The 27,641-nt window shown below is 52.8% G+C and overlaps 1 protein-coding gene across 1 annotated transcript; it reads left to right on the top strand.

Annotated features, from left to right (window-relative positions):
* The first annotated feature begins 4,777 nt into the window (after positions 1 to 4,777).
* On the top strand, positions 4,778 to 23,600 carry LOC140898095 (C-type lectin domain family 2 member D-like). Its single transcript, XM_073311547.1, has 7 exons — positions 4,778 to 4,784; positions 7,422 to 7,496; positions 16,526 to 16,624; positions 18,934 to 19,121; positions 19,874 to 19,977; positions 21,616 to 21,733; positions 22,536 to 23,600. The coding sequence occupies exons 1-7, from the start codon at positions 4,778 to 4,780 to the stop codon at positions 22,572 to 22,574; spliced, it is 630 nt and encodes a 209-aa protein (XP_073167648.1). The 3' UTR covers positions 22,575 to 23,600.
* Positions 23,601 to 27,641: the final 4,041 nt, after the last annotated feature.

Raw genomic sequence — 27,641 nt, 5'->3', positions numbered from 1 at the left:
GGCATCGGTGTGTCTTGCTGGGAGAGCAGAGCTGGAGAGCAGAAAAGGGCATTGGAGGAATTGTAGAAAAGTCATTGTCATGGCCGGGTCATGGGCAGCCAGACCTAGTGGTCAGAGGCAGAGTCCACACTCACAAGACAGGAGTCGAGAGTCAGCTGGGTCAGGACACTGGAAGAGCAGAAGCAAAAGACCAAATTGTGTTCAGAACCTCAAGTCAGGTGAGTCACCCTGAGTCCAGATACCAGGAAATCAAGCCTGGGGAGTGGGAGCAGGAACAGCCAACACACGGTCCAGAGCCGGGGAGGTTCTCGGCTGTTCAGACAGCTTCTTGTTCCTGCTGCTGGTTTAAGGAGGTCCCGGGGGCCGATTAGCTGCTCTGGGACTCTGCCAATAGGAGCTTCAAACTGGGTCTGGACTTCGTCAGTCCTAGGTAAGCAGTTTTTCGTAGGCTTCCAGGTGGCGTGCTGGAGGGTGGCTGCTCCCAGGAACCCTGCAGACCCGGGTTAATGACCCAGGGGTCAGGACAGTGAGTGATCTCTCCCTGCTCAAACCTCCTGCACGAAACAGTCTCCAGGGTCCCGGGCGCATCCTCTGAGAAGAAAAAAACACAGTCATGAGGACAAATAGGCTATGGAACAGGAGCCCCCTCTTTGTTGCAACAGCCCCAAGTGCCCAGAAGAGTGGACGGTTCTTACCTCCAGGAGATGCCTGGGATCTTCCATCTAAGCCTCAATGGGACCCCTGTTGCTTGGTCTGACAGGAGGAGATCATCTGTCCCCACTGCTCCCTGCGCTGGGCTGGCTGCAGCACACATCTTTTTAAGAGGCTGGGCCAGAGAGATGTTACAATCAGGGTCCAGGCACCCCAGAAGGATAACAGAGGGTCTGAAACCAGAAGACGAAGCAATCAAATCAGCGGATTCGACAGAGAAGTTTTCTACCCTACAGGGACATCAAAGAAGGTCTGTTAGGAAAGCTGAGATGTTAGTCTGGAAACTGCTAAGGCAAAGAGTGTGACTTGTTAAGATTCAGTTTTAGTCACTACAAAGTGTGTTGTGTTTTGTTTCTCTCTTTGAAATTTGTCTCTTTCTCTTGCTTAGTATCACTTAAATCTCTTCTTTGTTACTATACTTCCCAAACCACCTCAGTGTTGTGTGTTCGAGTGAAGTGTGATTCTCCAGCCTACCCAACAGGCTGAGCTGTGCCCTGTCTCTCTGAAGGTAGCGAATAATTTCTGAGCGGTGCTGGGCCCAGAGTCCAAGGGCAGTTCACCAGACATCTTGTGGGAAGCACAAGAAACCAAAGGAGCAGGAGAGATTCCGGCCCCACTGACCCATGGGAAATTCCCACAGAAGAGCCTACCCAGGGCTCTAAACACGGCCACTTTGGGTGTGTACCAGAGTTCACTCACTGCTAGATGCTGGCCAGGCCTTGTGTCATTGCTTTCTCGCTGGGCTAGCAACCCCGCTCATACTCACTCTTGCAGTTTGTTGGCTGGGAACTCAGCCCTCCAACCAGGTGACTGTCCTTTACTCCACTCCTTCCTGGGTCGTGCTCTTTGCAAACAAAGTCCCAAAATGTCTTGAACAGAAACAAGGCCTTCCACCCTCGTGGGGAGTTCTTCCTCAGCCTGATTTCGGTTCGGCCTGCCCTTCTTGGGTTTCTATGGTCTTCTATGTCCCCTTCCTTAGGGACAGTGAGAGAAGCCAGTCCTACCCTGGACTCCAGGGTTTGGCCCAAGGCCATCTCCTGAACAGCTCGCTCTGCTTCTGGACTTTTGCTGCTGTTTTCCCTTGTTTCCCCTCAGGTGGGGCTCACTTGGTCATCAATTTGGCCTAGCCCCAGGCTAGGCAGCCATAGGCCAAGCCACCCTGTTAGATACCCTCCTCCTTTAAATCCGGTCCAGCCCGGCTGACAGGTTTGCTGAGGGGATGGTGAAACCCCATTGCTGATCAGAAGGAGGTCAGAGTCTGTTCCCTACGAGCTGAAGGTCCGTTTGTCCTGCTGCGGCAAGTGGAGCTGGAGAGCGGAGATGTTAGGTGAAAGAGACTGCATGATGGAGTTGGAGACTGAGGGACGGGAGCCTCCTCCCAGAAACGCTCCCAGGAGAACAGGTTTGAGGAGGAGTTCTCTGGGGAGCCTCCTGCTTGGAAAAAAAAAGGGTGGCACACTGATGAAGATGTCTCTGTCCCAGGGATGGGGGAAGCTCCCACCCAGGCTATGCAGCAGGGATCCCATTTCTCCCCCAAGAAACCCATTTTGCCCAAAGAAGTCAATGGCTCTTACCTCCAAGAGGGAGTGGGCTCTTCCCTCTAGGCCTCTTTGAGAACTACTACTGCTTGCACCCATCTGGGAGGCTGTCACACACCCCAGGACCTAGAAGACACGGGGGGAGGAGGCTCCTCTTCATGTCAGACTCTGAGAGCCCAGAGAAGGGCCAAAGGAAGAATAAAGGGCAGGAGATGAAGCTAGCCCGGAGCCTCTGTCCCATCCTCACCTCCTCAAAGGTGGAGCTTCCTGAGCTTCAGTTGGGCAGACAGTCTGTAGCCCTGACGCAAAGGTCCTTCTGCGCCATATGGGGCAGGAAGATCTCTGCCTGGGAGCATGGGAAATGGGATGGGGGTGAGATCAAGGAAAGAGGGGAGGGATATGGGTGTGAGGGAAAGAGCTCCTGCCCCAGATGAAGGTATCTGGGGGGCCGTGGGAAGGACACAGCTCCACAGAGAGGGGAGAGAGTTCCTGTGAGTGCCAGGGGCCTCCATTTCTGCTTCCACTAGTCCCCCATTTATAGTGAGACACAGCAGTACCTGCAGCAGGGAGCGGGACTTGCTGAACAGGGAGGGGAACCTTGAAGAGCATCAGATGAGCCACAGCCCTTGCAGCGCCTCGGGCATCTGGTGCAAGTGCCGAATCATGTGAAGCTGGCCCATGACCTTGGCTGTGACATCCTCATGCTGCAGGGGAACGAGAACATGTCAGAGACTGAGACACTCCCCAGGAATCAGGGAGGATGAAGGGCACCTGGAACCAGCACCATCATTTCCACGCAGCAGCTGCTCATGTCTGAGTGGTAGATTCCAGGATGGAGGCTTGCTGTCCTCTCTAGTGACCTTCAGTGCCAAACCCCCTCCTTGTAGGGTGAGCTCCTGCCACTTCCCCATCAGTGCCCCTGACAGCTGTTCCACCTCCAACCCACCTGGGGACACCGCTCAAGTTCGGAGGACCCTCTCTTCCACCCCTACCTCCATCCCCACCCAGGTAGGGCAGGGAGGGGGCTCTAGAAGGGTGGCGGGGGGTGGGAGGGATTCTGGCAGCAGTGAAGTGGAATGGGGAGAGCTTGAGACCTTTAACCAAGACACCCCAGTGACAAAACCTGAAACCACAGGATGGCAGCCCTGGTGAATGGGGCAGGTCAGCAGCCCCTGACGACTGAATCCTCCCAATCTCTCGAGAGCGGGTCAGGCCCTACCAGCAGCAAGACCAGCTTTCCACACCCATGTGCCTCAGTCAGTCACCATCACCAGTCAGTCCTTGGCCTCCCAGGATGCCAGGGATGGGAGCAACTCTCGATGGTGGCTGGGGTGACATGGACACTAGGCCATGGGGAAATGGGTGCAGCTCTGTGGGGCAGGAAAGGTTCCCAGAGGGCACTTAGGGGACTCTCCTGTCCTTCCCAGGAGTGATAGCAGAGCACCACATCCTAAGAACAGAAGTCCATGAAGGCCAGAAGTCCCCACTAGGCTCCTTGCTACCAGGCCAGCAAATGGCGAGAGGATGGGAATGAGGCCCTGGGTCCCACCCCAAGCTTCTGAGTCAATTGCAGCTGCTTACCGTGTCCCCCATCAGTTGCTGGGCTTCCCCCAGGAGGGAGTAGACCAGCACCAGCCCAGCCTGGCTGACACGCAGCAGGGGGTCGTGGATGGCCAGCAATGCTGTCTGTACGAAGGATCTTCTCTGCCCGACGGAGAAGAATTTTTCAAAGACCTAAAACCAAGAGGACATGAGGCTCGAGTAGATTGCCCAGAGCCAGCCTCCAAGTCCTGGCGGTACAATGGCGTCTAGTGCCCGAAAGGGCGGGGAAGAGAGCTGCTGTGGCCAAGGCAGTTCATTCCCCAGGAGGCTTTCAGGGTCCCAGGGCTCATGGAAGCCCCTTTATTAAAAGGTCGCAGATGCTGAGGGACCAAAGCCTTCAGTGGCTCTTTCGGGAAGGCAATTTATGGCAGGGGCCAGGATGGGCTGGAAATGGATCTCTAATGTGTGTGAGCAGGCCCACTCTGCGGTGCAGGGCACAGAGACGACAGGGGACTCTGTCTTGCTTCCAGCAGAGAGATCTCCTGCACCTCAGCGGCTAGAGGAGTGTGCGTGTGTTGTTGAGGGGAGGAGGGGGTTGGAGCTGACAGACCAAAGGTCTCTTCCCCGCAGCTTAGTGATTTCTCTCCTCGCTGGGAATGGCCTCTGCAGCTCCTTGGTTTCTTCAAGGGGAATCCAACCTGCAGCCTGACAAGAACAAGGAGACTCCTGGCCCAGTCCCAGTGTGGGACCTTTGGCACCAGCGTGTCCCACTGGTTGCTGGATGAGGAACTGTGAGCTGGAAATAAGGAGCAGGCTCTTTTCCTGTCTTCAGGAGGCCTCCACTGCAGGGAACCCAGCCAGCTACACTCCCTGAGCTGTGTCATGCCCTGGCACAGTGCCCTTACCTCCCCCACTCTGGCTGTATTCTTGTAGCCTAAGAGCCTTCTGTCCTGGTGCCAGTCATAGCACCAGAGATCCTCCACGTCATGTATGGTCAGACCTGGAAGAGAGAGAGAGAGAGAGAGAGCGACTTTTCTCCTCATTCTGGTTGCAGTTTCTGTGTCCTTCCAATCCCATTGGTGGCTGCACAGTGGAATGGAGAAGAACAGAGGCAGAGAGAGACTTGTCCTCCGGCTGGGGTCAGTCTGAGAGAAATGGTCTAGGGTCCCATTATCAACATATGGTCACTCTCAGTCCCCTATTGGGTTCCGTGTCCCAGCTGGGTTCCTTACCCTTCTGTTGGAGCAGCAGTTGGTAGAGCCGGTAAGTCCCCTCCCTGGCCTGCCGGCTGATGTCCTTGTCTGGATCGCTGACAAATAGAGCCAGCTGGGCCACATGGCGACCCATCTGAGGGAACTCGGCTGAGATCTAATGGAAGAGAGAGCAGAGGGGACTCCATCAGCATTTTCCTCTCAGCTCCCTGTCTGCCCTGGGCCAGAGGGCTCCTTCCCCTTAGCCCCTCTACAGGAGATGCTGGGGGAGAGGAGCTTGAGATCGAACCTTCATTTGCTCTGCTGCCAAGGGAGCCCGGGATGCCAAGCAGGGGCTGGAGCATGGTCCCCTTAAAGGCCCAGGGTCAACACTGAACCAGGACAAGAAGAACTTGACTCAAGCTAGCTCAGTCCTGCTCTGACTCTGCCTCCCCATGAAGAACCCTCCTAAGCCACAGCCCCGGCAGCAGCAGCAGATCCTGCAGCCCGCTGGAGCCAGCCCGCCTCCGCCTGGAGCCAGCAAGCTGGGCTCGGAGCTCACTTACGTCAAACTCAGGGAGAGTGACTGTGTATCTCAGCAGGGCTGTGCTGCTCCTGATGGCCCTGGCTCGCTCCTGCGACACCCTGGACACGACCCAGAGGTTGACATGCTGTGGGGAAAGGAGGCAGGTCAGACTCAGTGGCCAGCTGCTCCTGCTTTACAAATGAGCCCCCCACGCCTCCAGCCCCAGGGGCCTGAGACATTCTGCGCAGGGGGAAATAGCTGAGTCCTTGATGGCAGAGCTTTAGAAGGGGATTATTTCCCCCAGGATGCAGCTTGTACCCTTCAGGTCACAACTTCTCCGCATCTCTCTAGATTGGGACAATCTAGGGGCTGGTCCCATCCTCCCAGAATTCCTGATTCCTGAACAGTTCACCAGAAAGAAGACTGAACCCTCGGCCCTTCCCTGCTATGCAAATCCTTGGGGGGAAGTAGGGAGTGACTGAGAGCACAATCCCCCCAGGAATTTCAGAGCAGATCAGAGGGAAGGGCTGATTCCCTGGGGCCCTCCTGTTTCTCTAGGAAGGAGCATGTGCCTCTTCTCTGAGAAGTAGCTCCCTAATCTCATGGGCTCTGTGTGTTGGAGGGGAGGGGGAAGGGTGGATTTTCAGACTCTCTCTCCCCAAGACAGCCAGGAGCCCTGTGCTTAGTGCTCAGCAGAACCAGGCAGAGCTCTGGCTTGGAGTCCCAGCTCCTTCCTCTGTTCCTCAAGAAGGAAGGACCTGACACTACATTGCACTGACCCACCAACCAAGGACGGCCCACTGGGGACCCAGCTAGGAGGACAGAGTAGAAAATGGATCTTCCAGTTTCTCCTTACCAGTCCCCCAAAGAGTTACGGTGAAATGGGGCTCACCTCCAAGATGAAGTGGAGCCTGTCTGTGTCTGGGGACTCTGCCAGCAGGTTCCCCAGCATGGCATCCAGGACCTCTGCGATGACTTTCTGCAGAGTCTGCAAAGCATGGGTCAGAGTTAGGGAACCTGGGCCTACACCTGCCACAGGATGGGAAGAGGGGTCTCTGGGAAGCACTGGGGAGACTCCCAAACACATCTCCTGGCCTCTCTCCTTCACATCCCACTGCAGGCAATTTGCAAGAATTGATGACCCCTGGAGCTTTAATCCATGAGCTTAGCAGGTCTCTGCAGAGGGCCTTGTAGGCAGAAGAGTAGGAAACAGCCAAGTTGCTATGGATGGAACCTGGGCTTCTGGGCCAAACACGGCTTAGGAAAGAAAGAAAGAAAGAAAGAAAGAAAGAAAGAAAGAAAGAAAGAAAGAAAGAAAGAAAGAAAAATCCCCCAGGGAGGGGTAATCTCTTCCCTGCTGGAGGGAAGGATCCAAGCCTGCAGCTTGTTCCATCTCCACTACCCCACCCCTAAATCTGGAGCTCCAGCGAATCAAGGGAGTAGGGACCAAGGACTACTCTGGAAGAGGAGGAAGATGGAGGAGGAGGTACCTGGATGCTGGTGGTGTCCTTCTCCGTGCCCAGGGTGAAGACGGAGTGAAGGGCAGCTCGCAAGAGGTGGGTCTCTAGGGCTGGCTCCAGGGCAGGTTTCATGGTGCTGGCAAGAGAGAGGAGCTGTATTAGACTGTGCAGTACTGGGTGGGACTGTCGCCAACACAGACACCAAGCCACAGGGATAGAGGCACAGGCTGGCGAGAATGGAAACCGAGGCACTTCGCTAGGGAATGACAAGGCCAAGGTGTCCCAGACAGACAGTGGCAGGACAGGAATAGCTGCTGTTCCCTGGAGCCTGCTGCCCCTCCTGTATCGGAGCCCGGGAGTGAGCCCCTTCCCAAGGCCCCTGTCATGTTATGGGAGTGAAAAGAAGAGCCCCGCCAGGAGAGAGTGACCCTCCCCACCCCACCATCTCTGCCAGAGGCGCCACTCTTGGGAGGTGACTTGGGAGGGACAGTGACGGTGACTCCCAGCCTTGGGCCTGAGCAGCACTGGGGTGAGGGGAGCCGGCAGGGTGGGGGGGTGGGGCTGTCTCAGTACCAGAGGTAGCCCACTGCAGCCAGGGAGTGGGCGAGGACGGCGCTGGGTGACGAGTCATCGGGAAGCTCCTCGATGAGCTCCTGTGAGACGTGAAAGAGACAAAGGAGCGTGTGAGATTCAGGCCCGACTGATGCCTCCCAGTGAGGAGATGACACAGCCAGTGCCCCACATGGCCAGCAGGATCCCCCACCACCTCCCGCTCCTCCAATTCCTTCCTGCCCATCCGACTTGTCCCCCTTCTCGGATTCCTGCCCAGCTCACTCCCAATCCCCTTCTCTCCTCCTCCCTGTCAAAAGTGCCCCCATTCAGCCCCATCCCGACGACTGAGCTGGGACCATGAGATTCCTTGTCCCCCACTCTCAGCTGCCCCCCAGCCCCACAATTCTCCCCCTCCCTCCAGCTGCCGTATGGCGTGTCTCACTCACCACGATCCTCTTCACCACAGCCGCCTTGCAGCAGCGCGGCTCCAGCGTGTCCTCCCCTCTCTCCCGTGCAGCCAGACATGCGGGGTAGATGGCCTGAAGGAACAGGAGCTGCTGCCCCTCATCCTGTACCCACCGGGAGTGGGGTATAGCGAGAGACAACCTGTTAATGAGGGACCTTCCTGCCCCACCCACACCAGCTCCAGGGCTCAGGCCTCAATGGGGGATTGTGGGGACCCGCCTATTGTCCAAATCCCCCACCACTCCTACACAAGCAGGATCAGGAACTGGGACAGTGCCTGTGGGGGGAGATGACTTTGGCTGTTGTGGGACACCCCCATCTTGGGGGTCCCACATCATGGATGTAAAAGGGTCCCATTGGGGGTGGTGGATCAGGAGGCACAAGACCCTCGGCAGGGGGTGGGGATGCTGGGAAGGGGCAGGGCAATCTTGGTTCCAGCCCAGTGGGGAACATTTGTACCTTATCTCTGCACTGGAGCTGCTCTCGGATGACCTTGAGAGCAGCTTCATCTTTGGCCACGTCCACCCCTTCCTCCTGCTCCGAATCCAGGGGGGTCCCTGCACCAGGGAGGGAAGGACAGGGGCGTGGTGGGCAGAGCAGGATTCAAGACCCCCCTTCCCACCTCAGGCACCCAGGGCAGATGGGGCCCCAAACCTCCCTCTCAGGGATGCCTTCAGCCCCCAACAGCTGCAGAAGCCCAGAGAAGAAACCCCCCTCCACTGGCCAGGACTCCAGGGGAGGTGCCGATTCCCCCGGCCCTGGAGCAGCAAGGACCAAAGTGGCAGCAGCTCTTCATGCCCCCACCCCCAGGTCCCCGTGCGGAAGGGGCAGCTGTGTGATGGCTGCTGCTGTCCGTGGGGTTCGCGGGGCTCAGGCCAGACACCTGGGCTGGGACCCCCCCCCCGTATCCCTGGGAGAGCATCTGGGCCCAGGGTGTTCACATCCCGTCCTCAGCCCTCCCGGAGCCCAGCCCGGCTCCTCACCTGGAACAAAGCAGTGGCCTCCATCGGCCTGGCTGCTGCCAGATGCCCAGGTGCTGCCGCTGTCCCAGGCTGAGCTGCCCGTGCTGGGACAGGGACCTTCCCCCTCCTGGCCTGCAGGGGCTGGAAGGTCCTCAGAGACCGGGCAGGGCGATGCCTCCTGATGGGAACGAGGTCTGGGCTCCTGGGGCCGCTGCTGCCCACACAACAAGCCCCAGAGCCACCCTGCCCGGCGCCCCTCCTGGGCTGGGTCCTGTCTGCAAAACCGCAGCCTGGGCCAGCTCCATTGGGGCCTAGTCGGGGCCTCTCCCAGCTCGGCGCCTGCGCCGGGAGCCGGGGTCCTTTTCCAGAAGGCCGGGCACTTCCGCCGTCTGGCCTGGACGGGAGCTGCTTCCCCGCCAGCAGGGATGCAGGGGTTGCTCTGCCCCTTGGGAAGACGGCAGCTGCTTCCCTCAGGCTCTGGGGCCACCTGCAGAGCCTTCCTCCGCAACATCCGCAGGAGCCTGGCCATCCTGGAACCGAGCGGGGAGCAGGGGTGAGACTGGGCTCAAGGCAGCCTTTCACTCCTGGGCCTTTTCCGTCCCTCCTCCTCCCTGCTCCAGCCACAGCCGCCCCCTCTGCCCGCACAGGAGTGCAGGGAGTGCCATCTACACACACGGGCAGGAGTTCATTGCATGATCCGCTCCCAACGTTCCCCCTCGTAATCCCTGCTGCTGCAATAGCCAGGAAGTCTCATCCTTTTCCAGCAATGAGGTCAGTCCCAAAGACCATCGGTTACTCTGGAGAAGCAGTCCCCTCCTGTCGTCCCAGGCCACTCTCCCACCCAGGCTAGAGAAGGAACAGAAGCCAGGAGTCCGGACTTCTCCTGGGAAATCATTCCTCACATCAAAGTCACAAAGGCCCTCGGCACAGGAAGCACAGAGCCCTCCTCATTCCCCATTGATTTCCAGGCTCAGCAGCTCACAGGGTCTGGTTCACCTCAGAGACTCTCAGCCTGGGGAAGGGTTGGGAGGGAAGGGCTGGGAGGGGAAGGGCTGGGAAGCCCCATTGCTGGAACCTTTCCAAACACACTGGAGACGGCTCTGGAGAAGCCCCTGCCTGGCCTAAGAGTGAGGGGCTCTTGGGGGCTGTTTGCAAATGAAATCCCCCTTTGGAGATAGTCTCTCCCCCAGACAGAGAGGGGAACACACCGAGGAACCCGAATGCCACTCACGTGCTCTCAGTGATGGTACAATGGATGGCGGATGTTCAGGGTCAGCAGACGTCCGTCACCCTCCTCCTCACTCTCCAAGCCCAAGGCAGGCTGGAGAGGGTGGTGACCTCAGGAGTTACCCTGCCCAGCCAGCAGGCAGGGTGATGACACGAGGGCGATCGACTGGCTGTGAAAACAAGAGTCTGTCTGATTGCCAAGGGACGGAGAAACTCAGCCAGCAGCAGGGGGTGCAGAACACGGCCCTAGGGCGGAGGTGACAGCGCCTCCGGGATCCTGACATCCCAGCACTTTACTCACCTTCCTGGAGCCTCCCAAACCCACTGGGCTGTAGCCATGGGACCCCAACCCTACTGACGGCAAACGGGCCTCAGCTGCGACCACAGGGTCACACCGAGTGTCAGAGCCATGGATGGACCCCTTCACTGACCACTGCCGCACACTCCCTCCCACAGCTGGCAATTGCAACCAGGCCCTAATGTCTGGTCCCCCTGCCTTTGAGAGAGAGTGTCACTCCTGCTTCCATTGCTGCCTCTTGATCTGTGGGACTTTGGGCAAGTTGCTCCCCCTCTCTATGGCTCTCTGGGACTCACATTCCTGAATGGGCTTTATAAAAGACAATGGTTAAAGTTTGGCCCCAACTAGTTCTTGTTTCTCGAGACTATCCATTTTAGCAAAGTTTAGAGTTCTTGACATTCAACACCTGGAAACATCCCTTTCTCCTTCGCAGATGGCCTTAACATCCCTTATCTCACCCAGGCTTCCTGCTGCCTGGAGTTAGAGAATTGACCCTGTTCCCATTGGACCTACCCAAGGTGTCACACAGCGAAGCGGTGACGGAGCCAGAAAGAGAAGACAACTGTCCTGATTCCTGTTCTAACTAACAGACAACAACCCCCCAGAGGCAGGGATAAGGCCCAGGAAATAAGGGGTGAACATTTTCATGGAAACCTTTTTCTGTCAGAAAATCCATTCAAAGGAAACCACTTTGTTTCTTGAAATCATAACAAGTAGGATGAAAATTCTTTGCAAAAATATCTATTTGCAAAACAAGAGCATCTCCTGTCCGTCACAGTGCATTCAACTGTCTCATCATACACAAAGTGGAGACACTATGCTCTAGAAAATTGGATGAGATGCTTCACTCTGAGCTAAGTAGTTGCTGCTTTTCACAATTCCAAAACAATAAAATACAAATCAAATTGAATATTAGGTTATAATCTGATATGGCTCAGTGTGATAGGACACCCCCCAGTCTGCACTGCTCCGAGTGACACTGTTCAGTGGATCCCCAGCATCCACCCATGGTGAGGTAAGTGGGAGAGGATTGTTATTCATTCTTGACAGAAGGAGAAACGAAGGCTGAGAAAGGAGCAGGGACTTGTCTTAGCTGATGCAGCCAGTCAGTAGCAGAATTGCTCTCAAATGAGCTACAGACCAACAATTGTTCATAGTAATTATTCAGCAATTATTTCAGAAGAACTGGAATGTTCGAGAGGATCATGAACTGCTCCGAGACAATGAATGGAGAGCAGCATCCACATTGGTCAAACGTATAACTGATTGTGACTTATTTGCTTGGTCATAAAAGAGAACAACAAAGACCAGAGTTTCCTCCCTGTCAATAGCCCCCTCCTCAGCCAATCAAGGTTGAGACTTTGAGGGGTGGGAGGCTAAGGGTTCTCATTAAATAGCCCAAAGAATGGCCCCGGTCACCACCGAGGGGATCACTCTCGGAGCACTAGTCCAGTCTCACCTCTCTGTGAGGGCCTCCCACAACCCCCCCGGACCCCGCTCCACACACAGAGCTCCTGGTGGTGGGAGGAGAGCAGAGGAAAAGGACAAAGGAAGCAAGAAGAGAAAGGTAGGAGGGACAGAGGAAAAGGGAAAACAAAAAGGAGAAACCCCAATGTCCCCAGTAATTCTAAGGGACAAAATCCTAGGTCGGAAATAAAATACTGCCCCCACAATCTAATGTTTTCCTTTCCTAAAAATCAGCCAGCACCTGATGGATCAGACTGAACAGGTTCCAAACCTCTCCGAGGCTCTTACCTTCTATACAGGGACGTCTGTTTTCGAGCAAATCCACTAAAAGAAAAGGAGAAAACTCCAAAGAGGGTCCTCCTTGCGCTCACGTACGTGCAAGTGAATGCTCTCTCAGTCCTCCAGGAGAGACCTCGAGAAGGAGACGTGCTGAAGCAAAGCCACAGGGATCTCCGAGCTTGCCCCTGTCCTGCACCCCTGTCCTGCCTGGCTGATGTCAAGTTCTCTCTGTGAGGTCATCGCCTCCCCACCACCTTTGTCCAATAGGCTGAGGTCCTGCCAAAGGCTCTTGTGATGTCACTGCCACACCCACCACTCCCCTGCAGTGCTGATGTCCTGCCCCTGTCCAGCTACATTGGATGTTTCAGCCGCTTCCCCTGGATCACCCCACTCAATGTCACTTCCTTGTGGGGTGACACCGACTACATAGTAGAACACAGAAGTTCTTCCCCAGGCCGCAATTAGGTTTTCACAAGTTAGTTGACTTTATGGCCAGAAGGAACCATTCGAGCATTTAATCTGATCCCCTGCGTATCCTAAGGCCTCCTGTATGTCAGAAGAGCTGGGCTTTTCTTTTACTCAAACATTTTCCAGAAAGGCATCTAGTCTTTATTCGAAGAGATCAAGAGATGGAGAAGCCATCATTTCTCTTGGTACTTTGTGCCAATGACAAACCACCTGTTAGGATATAGATATTCAGGCCTGTCTGCAAAGGCCTATACTCTAAGAATTTAGGTGTATTCTTATCACTTGGCTAGTGATAGAGGTATAAAAGAAAGAATCAAAATCACTGTCTGCTGGTGTAAGGGCCTTCTCTTACTGTGACAGTCTGAGGCCCTGTTCTTAGGCTAAGGCCTTTGGCTAAGCAGCAGAGGCAGCCATAAACTGGGAAGCGAACGGTCACATCCTCACATTCCAAACTAGTCACATTGAAATAAGGTGCTATTGGGCTGTTAGGCAGTATCAGGACAGGATTGTATTCCTATCACCTCCAGAGAAAGGGAAGTGCCTAGAAAATGTGAAAGGAAACTTAGTTTGATAGCATCCTGTCTGGCAAGAACTCACTTATCAATAGCTGGGATGTGAAATCCTCACTTCTGTATTGTTTTGTCATTATAGTTCCCACTTTGCTGTTGTTTGTCTGTATAATCTCTGTCTGGTTCTGTGATTGTTCCTGTCTGCTGTATAATTAATTTTGCTAGGTGTAAACTAATTGAGGTGGTGGGATATAATTGGTTACATAATCATGTTACAATATGTTAGGATTGGTTAGTTAAATTTCAGGAAAATGATTGGTTAAGGTATAGCTAAGCAGAACTCAAGTTTTACTATATAATCTGTAGTCAATGGGGGGTGGGTGGGGGTGGGCATGTGGGTGTGTGAGATGGGAACAGGGAATGGGGGTAAGAAAATTGGAATCATGTTTTGCTAAAGGGGGAGATGGGAACAGGGAATGGGGGTAAGAAAATTGGAATCATGTTTTGCTAAAGGGGGAAATGGGAACAGGGAATGGGAGTAAGGAAGTTGGAATCATGCTTGGCTAAGGGCAGGAATCGGAACAGGGACATAGGTGTAAGGCTCTGTGGTGTCAGAGCTGGGAAGGAGGATACTAAGGAAGGAAACTGGAATCATGCTTGCTGGAAGTTCACCCCAATAAACATCGAATTGTTTGCACCTTTGGACTTCGGGTATTGTTGCTCTCTGTTCATGTGAGAAGGACCAGGGAAGTAAGTGGGTGAAGGAATAAGCCCCCTAACACCACCCTCTTACAAATCTGGGTCTTATTGTCATTATCCTTTTTCTGATTTCTGCTTCCATCCATGGGGTTTTGTCATGCCTTTCTCTGAGACATAAAAGAGCCCTTTTATACTCAACATTTTCTCTCCATGAAGTCAAGCAACTCACTTCTCATTCTTCTCTTGTATATACTAAGCAGATTGAGCTTTTTCAATGTCTCATAATAGGGCATCATCCCCATCACTCAGTTATGAATCTTTTCTGCACCCTCTCCAATTGTTTTAACATAATATTCAAAATGTGGACACAAGAACTGGATTCAACATTCCAACATCAGTCTCACCAATGCTCTTTCACTTCCCTTTCCATCCTCACTACTCTATCCAGCCAAGAATGGCTTTAACCTTTTTTAACACAGTTTCACATTGACAGCTCATGTTGAACAGCTTGTCCACTATGACCCCAAAATCCTTTTCAGGGTCACTGCTTTCCAGCGGATTGTCCCCAATTCTGTAGGGTGCCGCCTGACTCCTTTGTTACTGGAGGTATGGGGTTGCATTTGGCTTTATTAAAACCTAATTCTTTAGTAAGTATTTTAGAAGAACTAGCCCATTAGAGAGAGAATCGTGAATTACTCCAAGACAATGAATGGAGAAAAGCGGCAAGTGCAATCAAATACATGTTTGGTTACGCCCTATTTCCTTGGTCTTAAAAGAGGGTCACAAGGACCTGAGCCTCCTCCCTCACAATAGCCCCAAACTCCCCCAATCAGCATTGAGACTCTGAGAAGCAGAAAGCTGAGAGTTCTCACCAGATGTCCCGGGTCACCACCGGAGGGAGTCACTCTTAGAGCACTATTCCAGCCACATGTCTTTGGGAGGGCCTCCCGCAATGAGAGTTGGAGTGCAACCCCCCCTCCCTCCCTCCGTCCCCAACTCCACACGCACAGACAGGTCCTGGTGGTGAAAGGAAAGCAGGGGAAAAGGACAAAGATGCAAGAGAAGACGAGAAAGGAGGGAGAGACAGGAAAAGGGAAAACAAAAAGGAGAAACCCCAATGTCCCCAGTAATTCTAAGGGACAAAGTCTTAGGTCGGAAATAAAATGCTGCCCCCGCAATCTAGTGTTTTCCATTCCTAAAAATCAGCCGACACCTGATGGATCAGACTGAACAGGTTCCAAACCTCTCCGAGGCTCTTACCTTCTATACAGGGACGTCTGTTTTCGAGCAAAACCACTAAAAGAAAAGGAGAAAACTCCGAAGAGGGTCCTCCTTGCGCTCACGAATGTGAAAGTGAATGCTCTCTCAGTCCTCTAGGAGAGACCTCGAGAAGGAGACGTGCTGAAGCAAAGCCACAGGGATCTCCGAGGTGGCCCCTGTCCTGCACCCCTGTCCTGCCTGGCTGATGTCAAGATCTCTCTGTGAGGTCATCGCCTCCCTACCACCTTTGTCCAATAGGCTGAGGTCCTGCCAAAGGCCCTTGTGATGTCACTGCCACACCCACCCCTCCCCTGCAGTGCTGATGTCCTGCCCCTGTCCAGCCACATTGGATGTTTGAGCTGCTTCCCCTAGATCACCCCTCTCAATGAGCGTTCATTGTGGGCTCAAGCCGAACACAGTAAAACATCAGAGGCTTCTCCCCATGCTAGGCTCATTTTTCATCAATTAGCAGACTTTATGGACAGAAGAGACCATTAGAGCGTGTCATCTGACCCCCTGCATATCACATGCTTTCTGTAGAGCATAGGAGCTAATTTTTGACTACACACGTTCCAGAAAGGCATCTAGTCTTCATTAGAAGACATCAAGAGGTGGGGAATTCCCACCACTTCCCTTTCTAGTTTCTTCCTTTGGTGATTCGTCCTCACTGTTGAATATGTGTGCCCTCTTTCTAATACGAATTGGTCTCTTTTGAGTTTCCAGCCACTGGGTCTTGTTATGCTTTTCTCTGATAGATTAATGAGCCCTTTAATACCCAATATTTTCTCTCCATGAAGTCACTTCAACACTTCAATGATGTCACCACCCAATCTTTTTTATAATCTAAACAGGCTGAGCTCTTTCAATAGCTCACTAGCATCTGCCAGGAAGGGAGTCCCCACAGAGGGACACCATAATCTCCCAGGGAGGGAAAAGGCTCTCACTGCCATTTCTTAACCTCATGGGGTGTTCTCCTGTTCTGCCAACCCCACCCCTTTTTCAGTATCTCCAGGTGCCTGAGGGAGCAGGAACCAGAGGCCATCCTGCAGCTGGGACAGAGATGGAGGTTGATGACCTACCTGCCCGTAGTGACCATGGTGCAGGACAGCCCTCAGGACATGCGAATGCAGCTCCAGATCTGGGAGCAGCTTCCCTTTGCTGGCACGAGACCTTGCAGGTTGCGGTGGGTGAGACAGGCACTAACTTTTGGAAACCCTCAGTGGGATCAGAGGGTAATGGTTTGTAGAAAGTGGTGTTGGAGAGCTTTACAAAAACTAGACAAGAACGGTGCATGTTGCAGGGCAGCTCCAGCCCCGGTGCTGTCAGTGAGACGTGTCCTCCCAGCCCTGCCTGACGGGTCTTTCTGTTTCAGACCCTCCTTGGAACTGCAAGAAAAGTCCAACCTGTAGAGTTGTGGTTGCAGTGATAGTTGTATGGTCTGCGTTGATTGCTGCCATCATTGCTCTGGCAGGTGAGTTCCCAGCTTCCGCCCCGCTCCCTTCCCCTCCATCTATGATCTCCGCCCATCCCATTCCCCCGTGACCTGCCACACTCACTCTCTCCTCCCGGCCTGTCCGGCTTCTGCCCCTGGGGCAGAGGATTCCTGGGGGATCTTCCTCCCAGACCCCTGCACCTGGGCACTCTCTGTGTCAGGACGATCTGACTGACATTAGCCCCCCCAGCCCATCTCTGAGCACTTTGGACCCAAGTCACCTTTGCCACGCGCCATGAAGCAGTCCCTGACCAGGGTGTCCAGTGGGACAGGATGCAGTGCAACCCTGAGCCCTTTGCCTTCCCTGTGTTACTCTGAGGTTACCAGCTTGGCCTTCCTGGATCTTCAGGTCACGCCTGTGGCCGGGCGGCAGGTGCTGCCGTGTTATTGAAATGAGCCATAGAATTAAGTCAAGACCCCTCCACCAGCGCAGTGTGGAAACCCCCCAATCGCTGAGCTTGGCCATGAAGTGTCCCTTAGCACCATTCACTCCCCCGGGCTGCACAGACAGCGTGTGCTCATGCAGAGGGCGTCTGTTTCCGGTGAACATGAACCCTGTTGTATCCCCCCGTTGTCAGGGGCAGGGCGTGCTGGGGAATGTCGGGGGTGGGATTTCTCTATTGTCCTGGGATCCGATCACTGGGCCCCAGGAGGGTTTAGCAGCTGGCAGAGGGGATTGAATCCAGGTCCGTCTGCATTAGGAATCCTCTGTGCCGATGTCATGACGTCCGTGTAGTTGAATTGGTGCAAACCGCTAAAGCAGACGCACTGCACTGGTGCACAAAGGAGCTTGCCTTGGTGCAGTTTGCTGCAGGAAGTTACCAGAGCGAGCCGCACTGCTCCAGCGCATCTCCAGGAGGTGTTTGCCCTGATGTCACTGCGTCACTGTGATTATACTGGTGCAGATTGCTCGGATACAGATGCGCCCTGAATCCCAGCTCCCTGCTGTAATGGCAGGCTGTTGCAATGGGCAGCATTGGTTCTCGCTGTGTAAGGTGGGAATCTGTGAGCTTAAGGTTGGTTACACACCTGCAGGTGCAGGGAGCTCTGCAGAACATGTGGCATCTGAGCTGGAGATGGATGGTGGAGACAGCCTGTGCCATCAACTGTTAGTCACTGACTTCTCTGCTCAGTTCAGTAGGGCAGGGGTGTGGGCTACCGTGCACTGGACAGTGAAATCTACAGGGTCAGACATGCCTTGTGAGTGAGGTGAACACATGCTCGCTTTCTGATCACCGCTGCCACGTTTCCTAACTCTTCCCAACTTAGAGTGTCTGTTCCTCGCTGAGCGCCAGCCACATGGGAAGGCTTGAAAACCAGCTACCGAGTTACTGTGGTGCAAACAAAAGTGACGTGCTCGAAAACATCTGGAGGGGTTTGAGTCCAACTCCTCTCAACTAGACAGGCCTTTCAAATCCTCTTTGGTGTCACTTATGGGTGACCCCACTGCTGCTCTTTCATGGCTCTGAAAGGGTTACACAGCCGTGAGGGCTTCCAGAAAGTGCCTTTCTTGCTGCTGTGTTTGGGGAGAGAAAAGTCTGCAGGTAGGAGGTGAATTAAGTTCCATCATTCCTGGCCCACAGTGCAACAGGTCACTTCCCATGGCTGTGGTTTCTGGCGCCCCCTTGTGGCTTTCATGTCCCTGAGTGAAAGTTCCCACGTTCTTCTCAGTTGTTCACCTGCTGTTTGTTGCTAGGTTGAACGTCCAGCTGTTGATCTTGTGCCTGGGGTGAAATGCTCTGAGCTGTGTCAGTCCCTCGCAGGCTGGGAGTGTCCCTGGAATCCTTCTTGCCAGGCAAATTTACAGTGACAAACGTCTCCGTCCCCCTGCATCTGATTGCAGTGGACCAGCCCCAGCTGGGGGTCCCAATGGGCTTGGCAAGCCGGTCAATTGACTGCCTGTTTGGCAGCAGTCAAATGCTCCAGCGAGAGCCCTGGGGGTAGGAGGCAGCCTGCCTTTCGGATTGCGTCTTGGAGCCTCACTGGTGTTTTCCAGAACTTGGTTTCATTGTTTTGCCTTTTTTTTCTGAGCTAAAATAACTCAGTGAAGTACATTTTTTAAAAAATTAGGTAGATCCATATCTATCGAAAGCTAAACCTACTGGAGACAATGACGTCTTGCTCTTTTTTCTTCCTGGCGGGAGGTAACCAATTCTGATAAATTGGTATTTTAAAATATCTGACCACTCTTTGACAGATTTGACTGGTCAGTTGACCAATTTTTGTACCAGTCAAATGCCCAATTCTCGTTGCAATTCTTACCCTCCATGTGACTGTCTCATTCTCAGCGCTGACCTCTCAGCTTTCATCAGCTGATCTGTGCCCCCCTGCGAGCCCCTCGTGCCCGGACGGCTGGAAAGGATACCGAGGGAAATGCTACTATTTCTCAGAGACGGAAGGGAGCTGGACCGACAGCCGAAGCCGCTGCTCTGCCCCGGGTGCCTCCCTGGCTGGGATCGACAGTGATCAGGAAACGGTGAGAGACTCTCGAGTTGCCAGACACTAATCTGGGCACAGGGATGGCTGCTGCAGCAGGACCTGGGCTCTGCCCCATGGGGTGAAGAGCAGCTGTGAGCCCTCCCGTGCTGGGAGGCCGGAGTGAATGAACTTCCAGCCGCTGAACGCCAGCCCTGGCTGGGCCCAGGGCCCTACTGCCTGTGTGTGATCACAGGGATTGCCCATTCTCCGCTGCCCCCCTCCCCAAATAGGGAGACAGCTTCTGTCTAGGGCAGGGCTGGCTCAAGCATCTCCTGGCCTGCTGGCTGCTGGAGTGGGACTGAGAACCCAGCCAGTGCTCCTGTTGTGGGGATGGGAAAGGAGCAGCCAGCTGAGGAGGCGGGGGAGGAGGGGATCCTTTCACATTGACCCCTCCCACTTCAGCTTGCCTCCCTCCCTCCTCCTGCCTTGCTGGGGTGAGCGGTGGCTGCTCTGTGAGAAGAGCCGTCTCTGCAGAGAGCTCAGACCCAACAGCTGCCCCCAGCTCAGGGGGACTTGGGGTGTGGGTAACTGGGAGCACCGGGGTGGGGCTGCTGTGTGCGGTGGGAGGGTTAAGACTGCCCGGGGGATCTTGTGCTTTGCAAGAGGGAGGGGAAAATCCCCCCTGAAAATAAACTGAGCACCCTTCAATATGTGACTGGGATTCTCTGCAGCACAGAGCCCTGGAGGGGCGGTGGGGGGGGGAGCATGGGAGGTGGGGCTGATACCTGCTGTCCCTCAGCTTTCTTTAAGGCGTTCCTGCTGCGCCATAAGGGTGTCTATGACCACTGGATCGGCCTCTGGAGGGAGCAGGGTCAGCCCTGGAAATGGGCCAATGGCACCAAATTCAACCACCTGTGAGTCTCTCTCACCCCTCTGGACTAATTCCCTGGGCTTGGGGATTCTGGTGTCTGAGCGGTTTGAGCTCAGGTAGATCCACCATTCAGTGCTAGTGAAACCACCAGACACGACCCTGGTCCGTTCGCGTCCTGCGTGTATCGGAGACCGATGGGAGCCGGCGTGTCCCTGAACTCTCGGCTCCTCCCCGCAGCACGGTGCTGGGCCGGAGACAGAGCCCGCCATAGCCAGAGATGCCCTCGCTGCGCGCTGGGATTTCAGCTGGGACACTCGCTGTTCTCCCCCAGCCCTCTTCAGCAAGGTCCCTGGGGTGTCTGACCCGCCTTGGGGAAAGGAGGCAGCAGGGAGCTCAGGTTAACAGTGGCTGCTGGAGAGGGCAGCATGCCGAGCACTGCATGGCAGGTGCAGGTCCCGCTGGGGATTGCAGCCGGCAGGTTTGAGTGACTTGGCTGGTGAGGCCTCTGAATCCGCAACAAGGCACCGATGTTAAAGGAGCCTGCGGTTCACAGGTGCTGGACGCCTGGGGCTCCCACGGGAACGGGGTACAGTAGTGATGGCTGCCCAACACCCCGCGATGGGTTTCAGTGGGCTCCAAGTGTGATCACAAAACCAGCGCTGCTTGAACCCTGGGACTTCAGCAGTAGAAGCATGAGCCTCTGCCATAGGAGCGAAAGAATCCACTTCTTTAACTGAAACTCCCCCCCGATTGATAAAGCTCTTTTGCAGGCCAGCCATTAGAGGGGGATGGAGACCCCCCCCCACTTCTCTGGTCTGGGTTACTTCAGTACTTTGAAAAATCAGGCTCTTTTGGCGCTGGGTCAGGGCTCCCCAATGGACAGTCCCCATTCTGCTGTATTGGACCCAACCTTTGGATCCCACCTGCTTCCAGCCTCACTGGGTCTGAAGAGCTACCAGACACTGTCCTGAGTTCGAGCCTCTGTGGCATTCTCCTGGGGTACAGACTCCCTGTCTGGTATGCTCCTTAGGATGTGGGACCCTGCAGATCAGCTGCTGTAGGATCCAAAACCAGTGCTGAACCCTCCCAAATCTCCCGAGAGGCATGTTGTCCCTAGAGCTCCACCCTCCACACCAGATGAACTCTGGGAGACTTACGTGAGGGTTACAAACAAGGAACACATGCTTTCACAAAGGAACTTCTTCAACACTCTCTTTTTCCCCCATGCCCAATGGAAAGCTCAAGAGTTATAGATCAACGGAGAAGGAAACCCCTGAATGCAATTTCTTCTTTCAGTGTCATCTTGGTTCTGCTCCATGTGTTTCAAGGAGGCGAGATCCTTCCTGTCCCCCGCTTTTCCTGCTCAGTCGTCTGGTTCTGGTGATGGTCTGCCCCTCTTGTTAGAGGGCCGGTCCCTTTTGACAATCAGTCTAACAAATTCTCTCTGTCCTGCTGGGGACTGTCCATTCTTCAGCACCCCTGTGGGCTGCTCAGCATAGAGGGTCAGGAACAGTCAGCGGTTCTGCAAAGCCCCCGCTGTCCTGAGCTCTGCTCCTGAGGGGCTGGGAGAGTAGCTGCTCCGCACTCAGGCCTGCACTGTGGAGAATGGCTCCCCTGGCTGGGACTGGTGTGAAATGCCCGGCCTCTGCCTGACTGCAGCTCCCTGGCTTCTGTGTGGCAGGTTTCACTTAAGAGGAGGAGGTGACTGTGCGTATCTGAACGACGAGAAAGGGGTCAGCAGCTCACGGTGCTACATGGGAAGACGGTGGATCTGTAGCAAACCTGAGGTGTATGTGATGGTGTCATAAATATAAAGGGAAGGGTACACACCTTTAAAATCCCTCCTGGCCAGAGGAAAAATCCTTTCACGTGTAAAGGGTTAAGAAGCTAGGATAACCTCGCTGGCACCTGACCAAAATGACCAATGAGGAGACAAGATACTTTCAAAAGCTGGAAAGAGGCAGAACATCAAAGGGGTCTGTGTCTGTCTGGGTGAGGCTTTTGCCAGGGTCAGAACAGGAATGGAGTCTTAGAACTTAGTAAGTAATCTAGCTAGATATGCGTTAGCTTATGATTTCTTTAAATGGCTGATAAAATATGTTGAGCTGAATAGAATGAATATTCCTGTCCGTGTGTCTTTTTGTAACCTAAGGTTTTGCCTAGAGGGATTCTCTATGTTTTGAATCTAATTACCCTGTAAGGTATTTACCGTCCTGATCTTACAGAGATGATCCTTTTCTTTTTACTGTTTCTTCTATTAAAATGTTTCTTTTCAAGAACTGAATCCTTTTGTCATTGTTCTAAGATCCAAGGGCTTGGGTCTGTGGTCACCTATGCAAATTGGTGAGGATTTTTACCAAACGTTCCCCAGGAAGTGGGGTGCAAGGTTTTGGGGAGGATTTTGGGGGGAAAGACGTTTCCAAACAACACTTTCCCAGAAAGCCGGTTAAACGTTTGGTGGTGGCAGTGGAAGTCCAAGGGTCAAATAGTTTGTACCTTGGGGAAGTTTTAACCTAAGCTGGTAAAGTAAGCTTAGGAGGTTTTCATGCAGGTCCCCACATTTGTACCTTAGAGTTCAAAGTGGGGAAGAAACCTTGAAAGATGGGAAAAGAGACCGCACTCGAAAGGGGCTCAAAATGAGACTCCTAGAAGTGACACTTATACAACTCACACCTACTTGAACAAGCCAAGATCTCAAAATCAGGCAGTGGGGCCCTCAAGCAATAAGTGTGTCTCGTTTAAACTCCGTATGTGCCATCTGCTTTTGAACCTTTTAAACTCAGGGTTACGTTGTCAAGCTTTTCTCTGCAGCTGAGAGGGAGTGATCTCATGAGAAGGAGTCTTACCTCATTTCCCCAGCATGTGGCTAAGGGAAGGCCTTGTTCATTTAGACTCCAGAACAGCATTTCTCAAATGCAGCCAGCAGCTGATTGTTTTGCAGCCACAAGAGCCTCCAAAGTGCCCCAACAATCGCTCAGATGTTAAGTATTAAAGGTGTCTTCTAAATGCCATAAATCTTCATGCGTGCTCCCTTTTAAATAGTACCATGCCGGCAGAGCTGAGCTACATAGGTGTGGTTTTCTTTCAAGTCACAAAGTGTATTCTTTGGCTAAGAACATAAGAACGGCCATACTGGGTCAGAGCAAAGGTCCATCCAGCCCAGTATCCTGTCTGCCAACAGCGGCCAACGCCAGGTGCCCCAGAGGGAGTGAACCTAACAGGCAATGATCAAGTGATCTGTCTCCCGCCATCCATCTCCACCCTCTGACAAACAGAGGCTAGGGACACCATTCCTTACCCATCCTAGCTAATAGCCATTCATGGACTTAACTTCCATGAATTTATCCAGTTCTCTTTTAAACCCTGTTATAGTCCTAGCCTTCACAACCTCCTCAGGCAAGGAGTTCCACAGGTTGACTGTGCGCTGTGTGAGGAAGAACTTCCTTTTATTTGTTTTAAACCTGGTGCCCATTAATTTCATTTGGTGGCCCCTAATTCTTGTGTTATGGGAACAAGTAAATAGCTTTTCCTTAGTCACTTTCTCTGCACTACTCATGATTTTATAGACCTCTAACCACTGTGTTTACATCTCATGTTATTGTAGCTCTGTAAGTGGCTATGGGCCATCTCACTGCGTGGTGTTTGGGTAGGTTGCGATTGTTCATGGGGGTGGGGAGGGAGGTGAAAAAGTTAAAATGTGACTGGGTATCAGAAAGTATTTCAGGTAATCTAGTGCCAGAAAATGACCTTGAATGTGACAGCAGGTGGCTCCTCTGGGACCTTCTGCTAAGAAAAGCAAAACATAGAAAGAAAAAGAAACACTTCAGCACCAGGGGGAAAGGCAGTTTCCTGTGTTTCCGAAGCCATCTGATTCCATTTCTGAACAAGTTGCAGTGTGAGAGAGAAATTCATCAAATTGAAATGTATGTCGTGCAACGTCCCTACAGCACTTGTGCAAGGGAAGTTGAACCAAATTACTACGGTGAGCTTCAGAGGCGCAAGCTGTTAAATGATGCAAAAACCAAGCTGAAAAGACAACAGCAACAGCTCAGATTTTGTTGTTACTGTTATCATTATTATTACTGGGCTATGTTGACTGGGTTTTTTTTTGTGTGAAAGAAACTTTGGACATATTGGCAGATACATTCTTTCGTTATTAGTCATTATCCTTTCTATTATGTAAAGCATTTTTAAATTTAGTTCAGAATTGTTGTACAGCCGTCCACCTTTGACCAAAAAAGCAAAAGAACAACAAAACAGACAAGACTGTGCAAAGCACTGGTTTGTTCTGTGTTTAGGTCCAGTAAAGATAAGACACAACTGTACCTTATATTTATTATTGAGTATGCAAAAAATCCCTATGTAAATATGCACATGTAATTTATTTGTTTGTTTTTCCTACAGTTAGTTAAGTATTGTCAGAGCCTCATTCTGAGGCTGCCAAAAATTTGTGAGAACCCCGGCTCTAGAAAGTGTTAGAAAACAAAATCCTATGTTACCATTACTTTCCAGTATTTGCAAAAAGAAAAGGAGGACTTGTGGCACCTTAGAGACTAACCAATTTATTTGAGCATAAGCTTTCGTGAGCTCCAGCTCACTTCATCGGATGCATTCAGTGGAAAATACAATGGGGAGATTTATATACACACAGAACATGAAACAATGGGTGTTACCAGTATTTATTCACTCTCGCTTGCATCTCTGTTCTTTGATAATAAACTCATTCCTGTTTTCTGTATATCTAATTGCTGTGTTCTCAATAGAGTGGTTGGCCTGAATTGAATCTTACAAGCTGCTGTGGACCGCGCCTGTGGGATTAGAGTCACAGTTCTGCATGTGCTCCGGGGAACGGGCTGAGAACTCCCGAGGGACGCTCAGAGGTTTTGGGAGTGTCGATCGCTAACCTGTACACAGAGAGCGAGGCCTGCAGGGGGCTGGAAGGTCAGGCTTGCGCTGCCAGGGGTGGTGGTTTGAGAGAGCTGACCCATGGCAGGCCTGGACAAGGCTCCCCCAAAAGTGCCTCGTATGCCTGCTATGGATCACTCAAACGGGCAGACGTCCCCGGCTCATTCCACCCCTGCACCCCCCAGGTACAACCCACACAAGGCATTCGACCAGGGTGAGGAGAACACCTGCAATGCCCTGTCACCTGACGTGCTGAATTTGCCTCTGAGCCCATTTTCCCTTCCAGCTTGGGACTCCAGAACCCTGCCTTGTTGAGCCAGACATGCTTGCCATCTGCAAACACAGACCCAGGTCTGGGCCACACCCCCAACGCTGCAGACTTTAACCCAAAACTGCTCAACAGGTCACCTGTCTCCAGCAACTAGCTCCCAATGGGATCCAAACCCCAAATAAATCCGTTTTACTCTGTATAAAGTTTATACAGGGTAAACTCAAATTGTCCACCCTCTATAACACTGATAGGGAGAGATGCCCAGCTGTTTGCTCCCCCAAGTATTAATCACTTACTCTGGGTTAATTAATAAACAAAAGTGATTTCATTAAATATAAAAAGTAGGATTTAAATGGTTTCAAGTAATAACAGACAGAACAAATAAGTTACCAGGAAAAATAAAACAAAACACGTAAGTCGAAGCCTAATACATTAAGAAACGGAATACTGATAAATCTCACCCTGAGAGATGTTCCAATAAGCTTCTTTCCCAGACTGGACTCCCTCCAGTCTGGGCCCAATCCTTTCCCCTGGTACAGCCTTGTTCCAGCTCAGGTGGTAACTCGGGGATTTCTTATGACTGGCAGCCCCCTTTGTTCTGTTCCACTCCCTTTGATATCTTTGGCACAAGGCGGGAATCCTCTCACGGTCTCTCTGGGTTTCCACTCCTCCTTCTAAATGGAAAAGCACCAGGTTAAAGACGGATTCAAGTATCATGTGACATGTTCACATGTCCTGTGAGCCCCCCTCCATTCTTTCAGGACTGGCCCGCAGGTATGCAGTGAAGGCTTGCAGGTGAACAGAGCCATCTACAGTCAGTTGTCCTAGCTAATGGGAGCCATCAAGATTCTAAGCCACCATTAATGGCCCACACTTTGCATAACTACAGTAGGACCTCAGAGTGATATCTCATATTCCTAATTTCAGATACAAGAATGACACATTCATCCAAATAGGATGAACACACTCAGTAGATTTGTAAGGTCTCATTACAAAACTTATAGAGACCTTTTGCATAAAGCATATTCCAGTTACATCGTAGTCACACTTAAACATTTTTATAAAGCTTATGAAGTGCAATGTCACAGTGTCAATACCCTCAGAGGATACCTGCAGATAGAGGCTTCCCTGGCTGGTGGAAAGGCCTCAACTGCCCTGCTTCCCATGGCCAGAAGGCATTGTAGTACAGCTATTCTCAGCTTACCCGGGCCTATGTGGAGCAGAATGTACATTAGAGCAGCCCCAAGGCTGCTCTGACTTAGACCTGGTCAGCACAAAGCCTGACGATCATTTGTCTACTCTGCGATCAGCACTGGCTGCCAGTGAGTTGGCCACCCAGGAAGCGTAGCCCTTGGCCCTTCCCCTTGTGCCTGAGGTCCCGCCACTCCCCTTCTGCCCCCCTCCCTCCCCTTCTACCTACCTCTCCCCCACAGGAGCCCAAAGCACCCTCACCACAGCCCACAGCCCCAGCACTGGATGGCAGAGGTCGGGGGGCGAGACCCCAGCCCCGGGGCACTGCAACCTCCGTGCCCACAGCCCCATGACACCTGCTGCCCATGCTGATCACGCTGTCTGGATTGAAGAGATTTGATGCACGTTACCCTACTGTTCCCGTATCGTGTCCGAATCCCAGAGCTGTTGGCACCACTGGAAACGGAACATTTATTCATTCCTAAATCTGCTCAAAGTGTGTAAGTGCAAAGAAGAAAGGAATAATAAAATATATATAAGAGAACCCCTGAGATGCCTAGCTCTGTAAACAGTGAGAGGTGAGGAAGCCCCTCTCGTGTGGGTGCATCATATGGTGCCATATGCACACCCAGCACTTCTCAAATCCGAGATGTTCTAATCCACATCCATCTCCTCGCCCTCCCATTCTCCCATCTCCTCCACCTCCATCTCCTCCATGTCGCTGCTGTCAGGGTCGTGTTGGGGCTCCGTCGGAGCCCTGGCTTTTGGGCTATCTGCTGCTCCATAGAAATCCCTGGCAGCATCTCCCATTGGCAGCTGCAATGTGATATTCACAGCAAAGTACGAAGCATGGTTGAAATCTACAAGCACAGAGCCCTGCGGCTGGGTTAGAGGCCAAGTGCACAGAGGTTTGTGCTGCTCATGCAGGTGGAGGGATGAAGGCAAAAACATCAAACTAGGAACCGAATTGGACAACCATTTCACTGTAGACAAAGATCTCATGCCCCTCATCCCGACCAGCAGCTCCCTGCTAGCCCAGTTTTGTCAATATTCCTTTGCCACCCCAGAGCCCCCTGCGGTTCTGGCCTTAGGTCACCCCAGACAGCTCTCTTGATTCTCTTCACTCCTTCTGTGGCAGATACAGGATACACAGCGGGGCGGTGTGCGGGTTTCCTTGGCACTCACTTCGAGTGAGCTCCATAACTCAAGGCTTCACCGTTCATTAGTAACACGCCAATTGCAACCCCACACCAGCCAAACCCATTCGCAGCTCCAGCAGGGCTTCCTTTCTGTTCCTTACCCGCCTTACACACACTCCGCCGAACCCAGAATACACTGGC

This window comes from Lepidochelys kempii, chromosome 14 (assembly GCF_965140265.1).
Source record: "Lepidochelys kempii isolate rLepKem1 chromosome 14, rLepKem1.hap2, whole genome shotgun sequence".
In the NCBI taxonomy this organism is placed as follows: Eukaryota; Metazoa; Chordata; order Testudines; family Cheloniidae; genus Lepidochelys; species Lepidochelys kempii.
The sequence above is the reverse complement of the archived record's forward strand: the minus strand, read 5'-3'. Positions and strand labels throughout refer to the sequence as shown.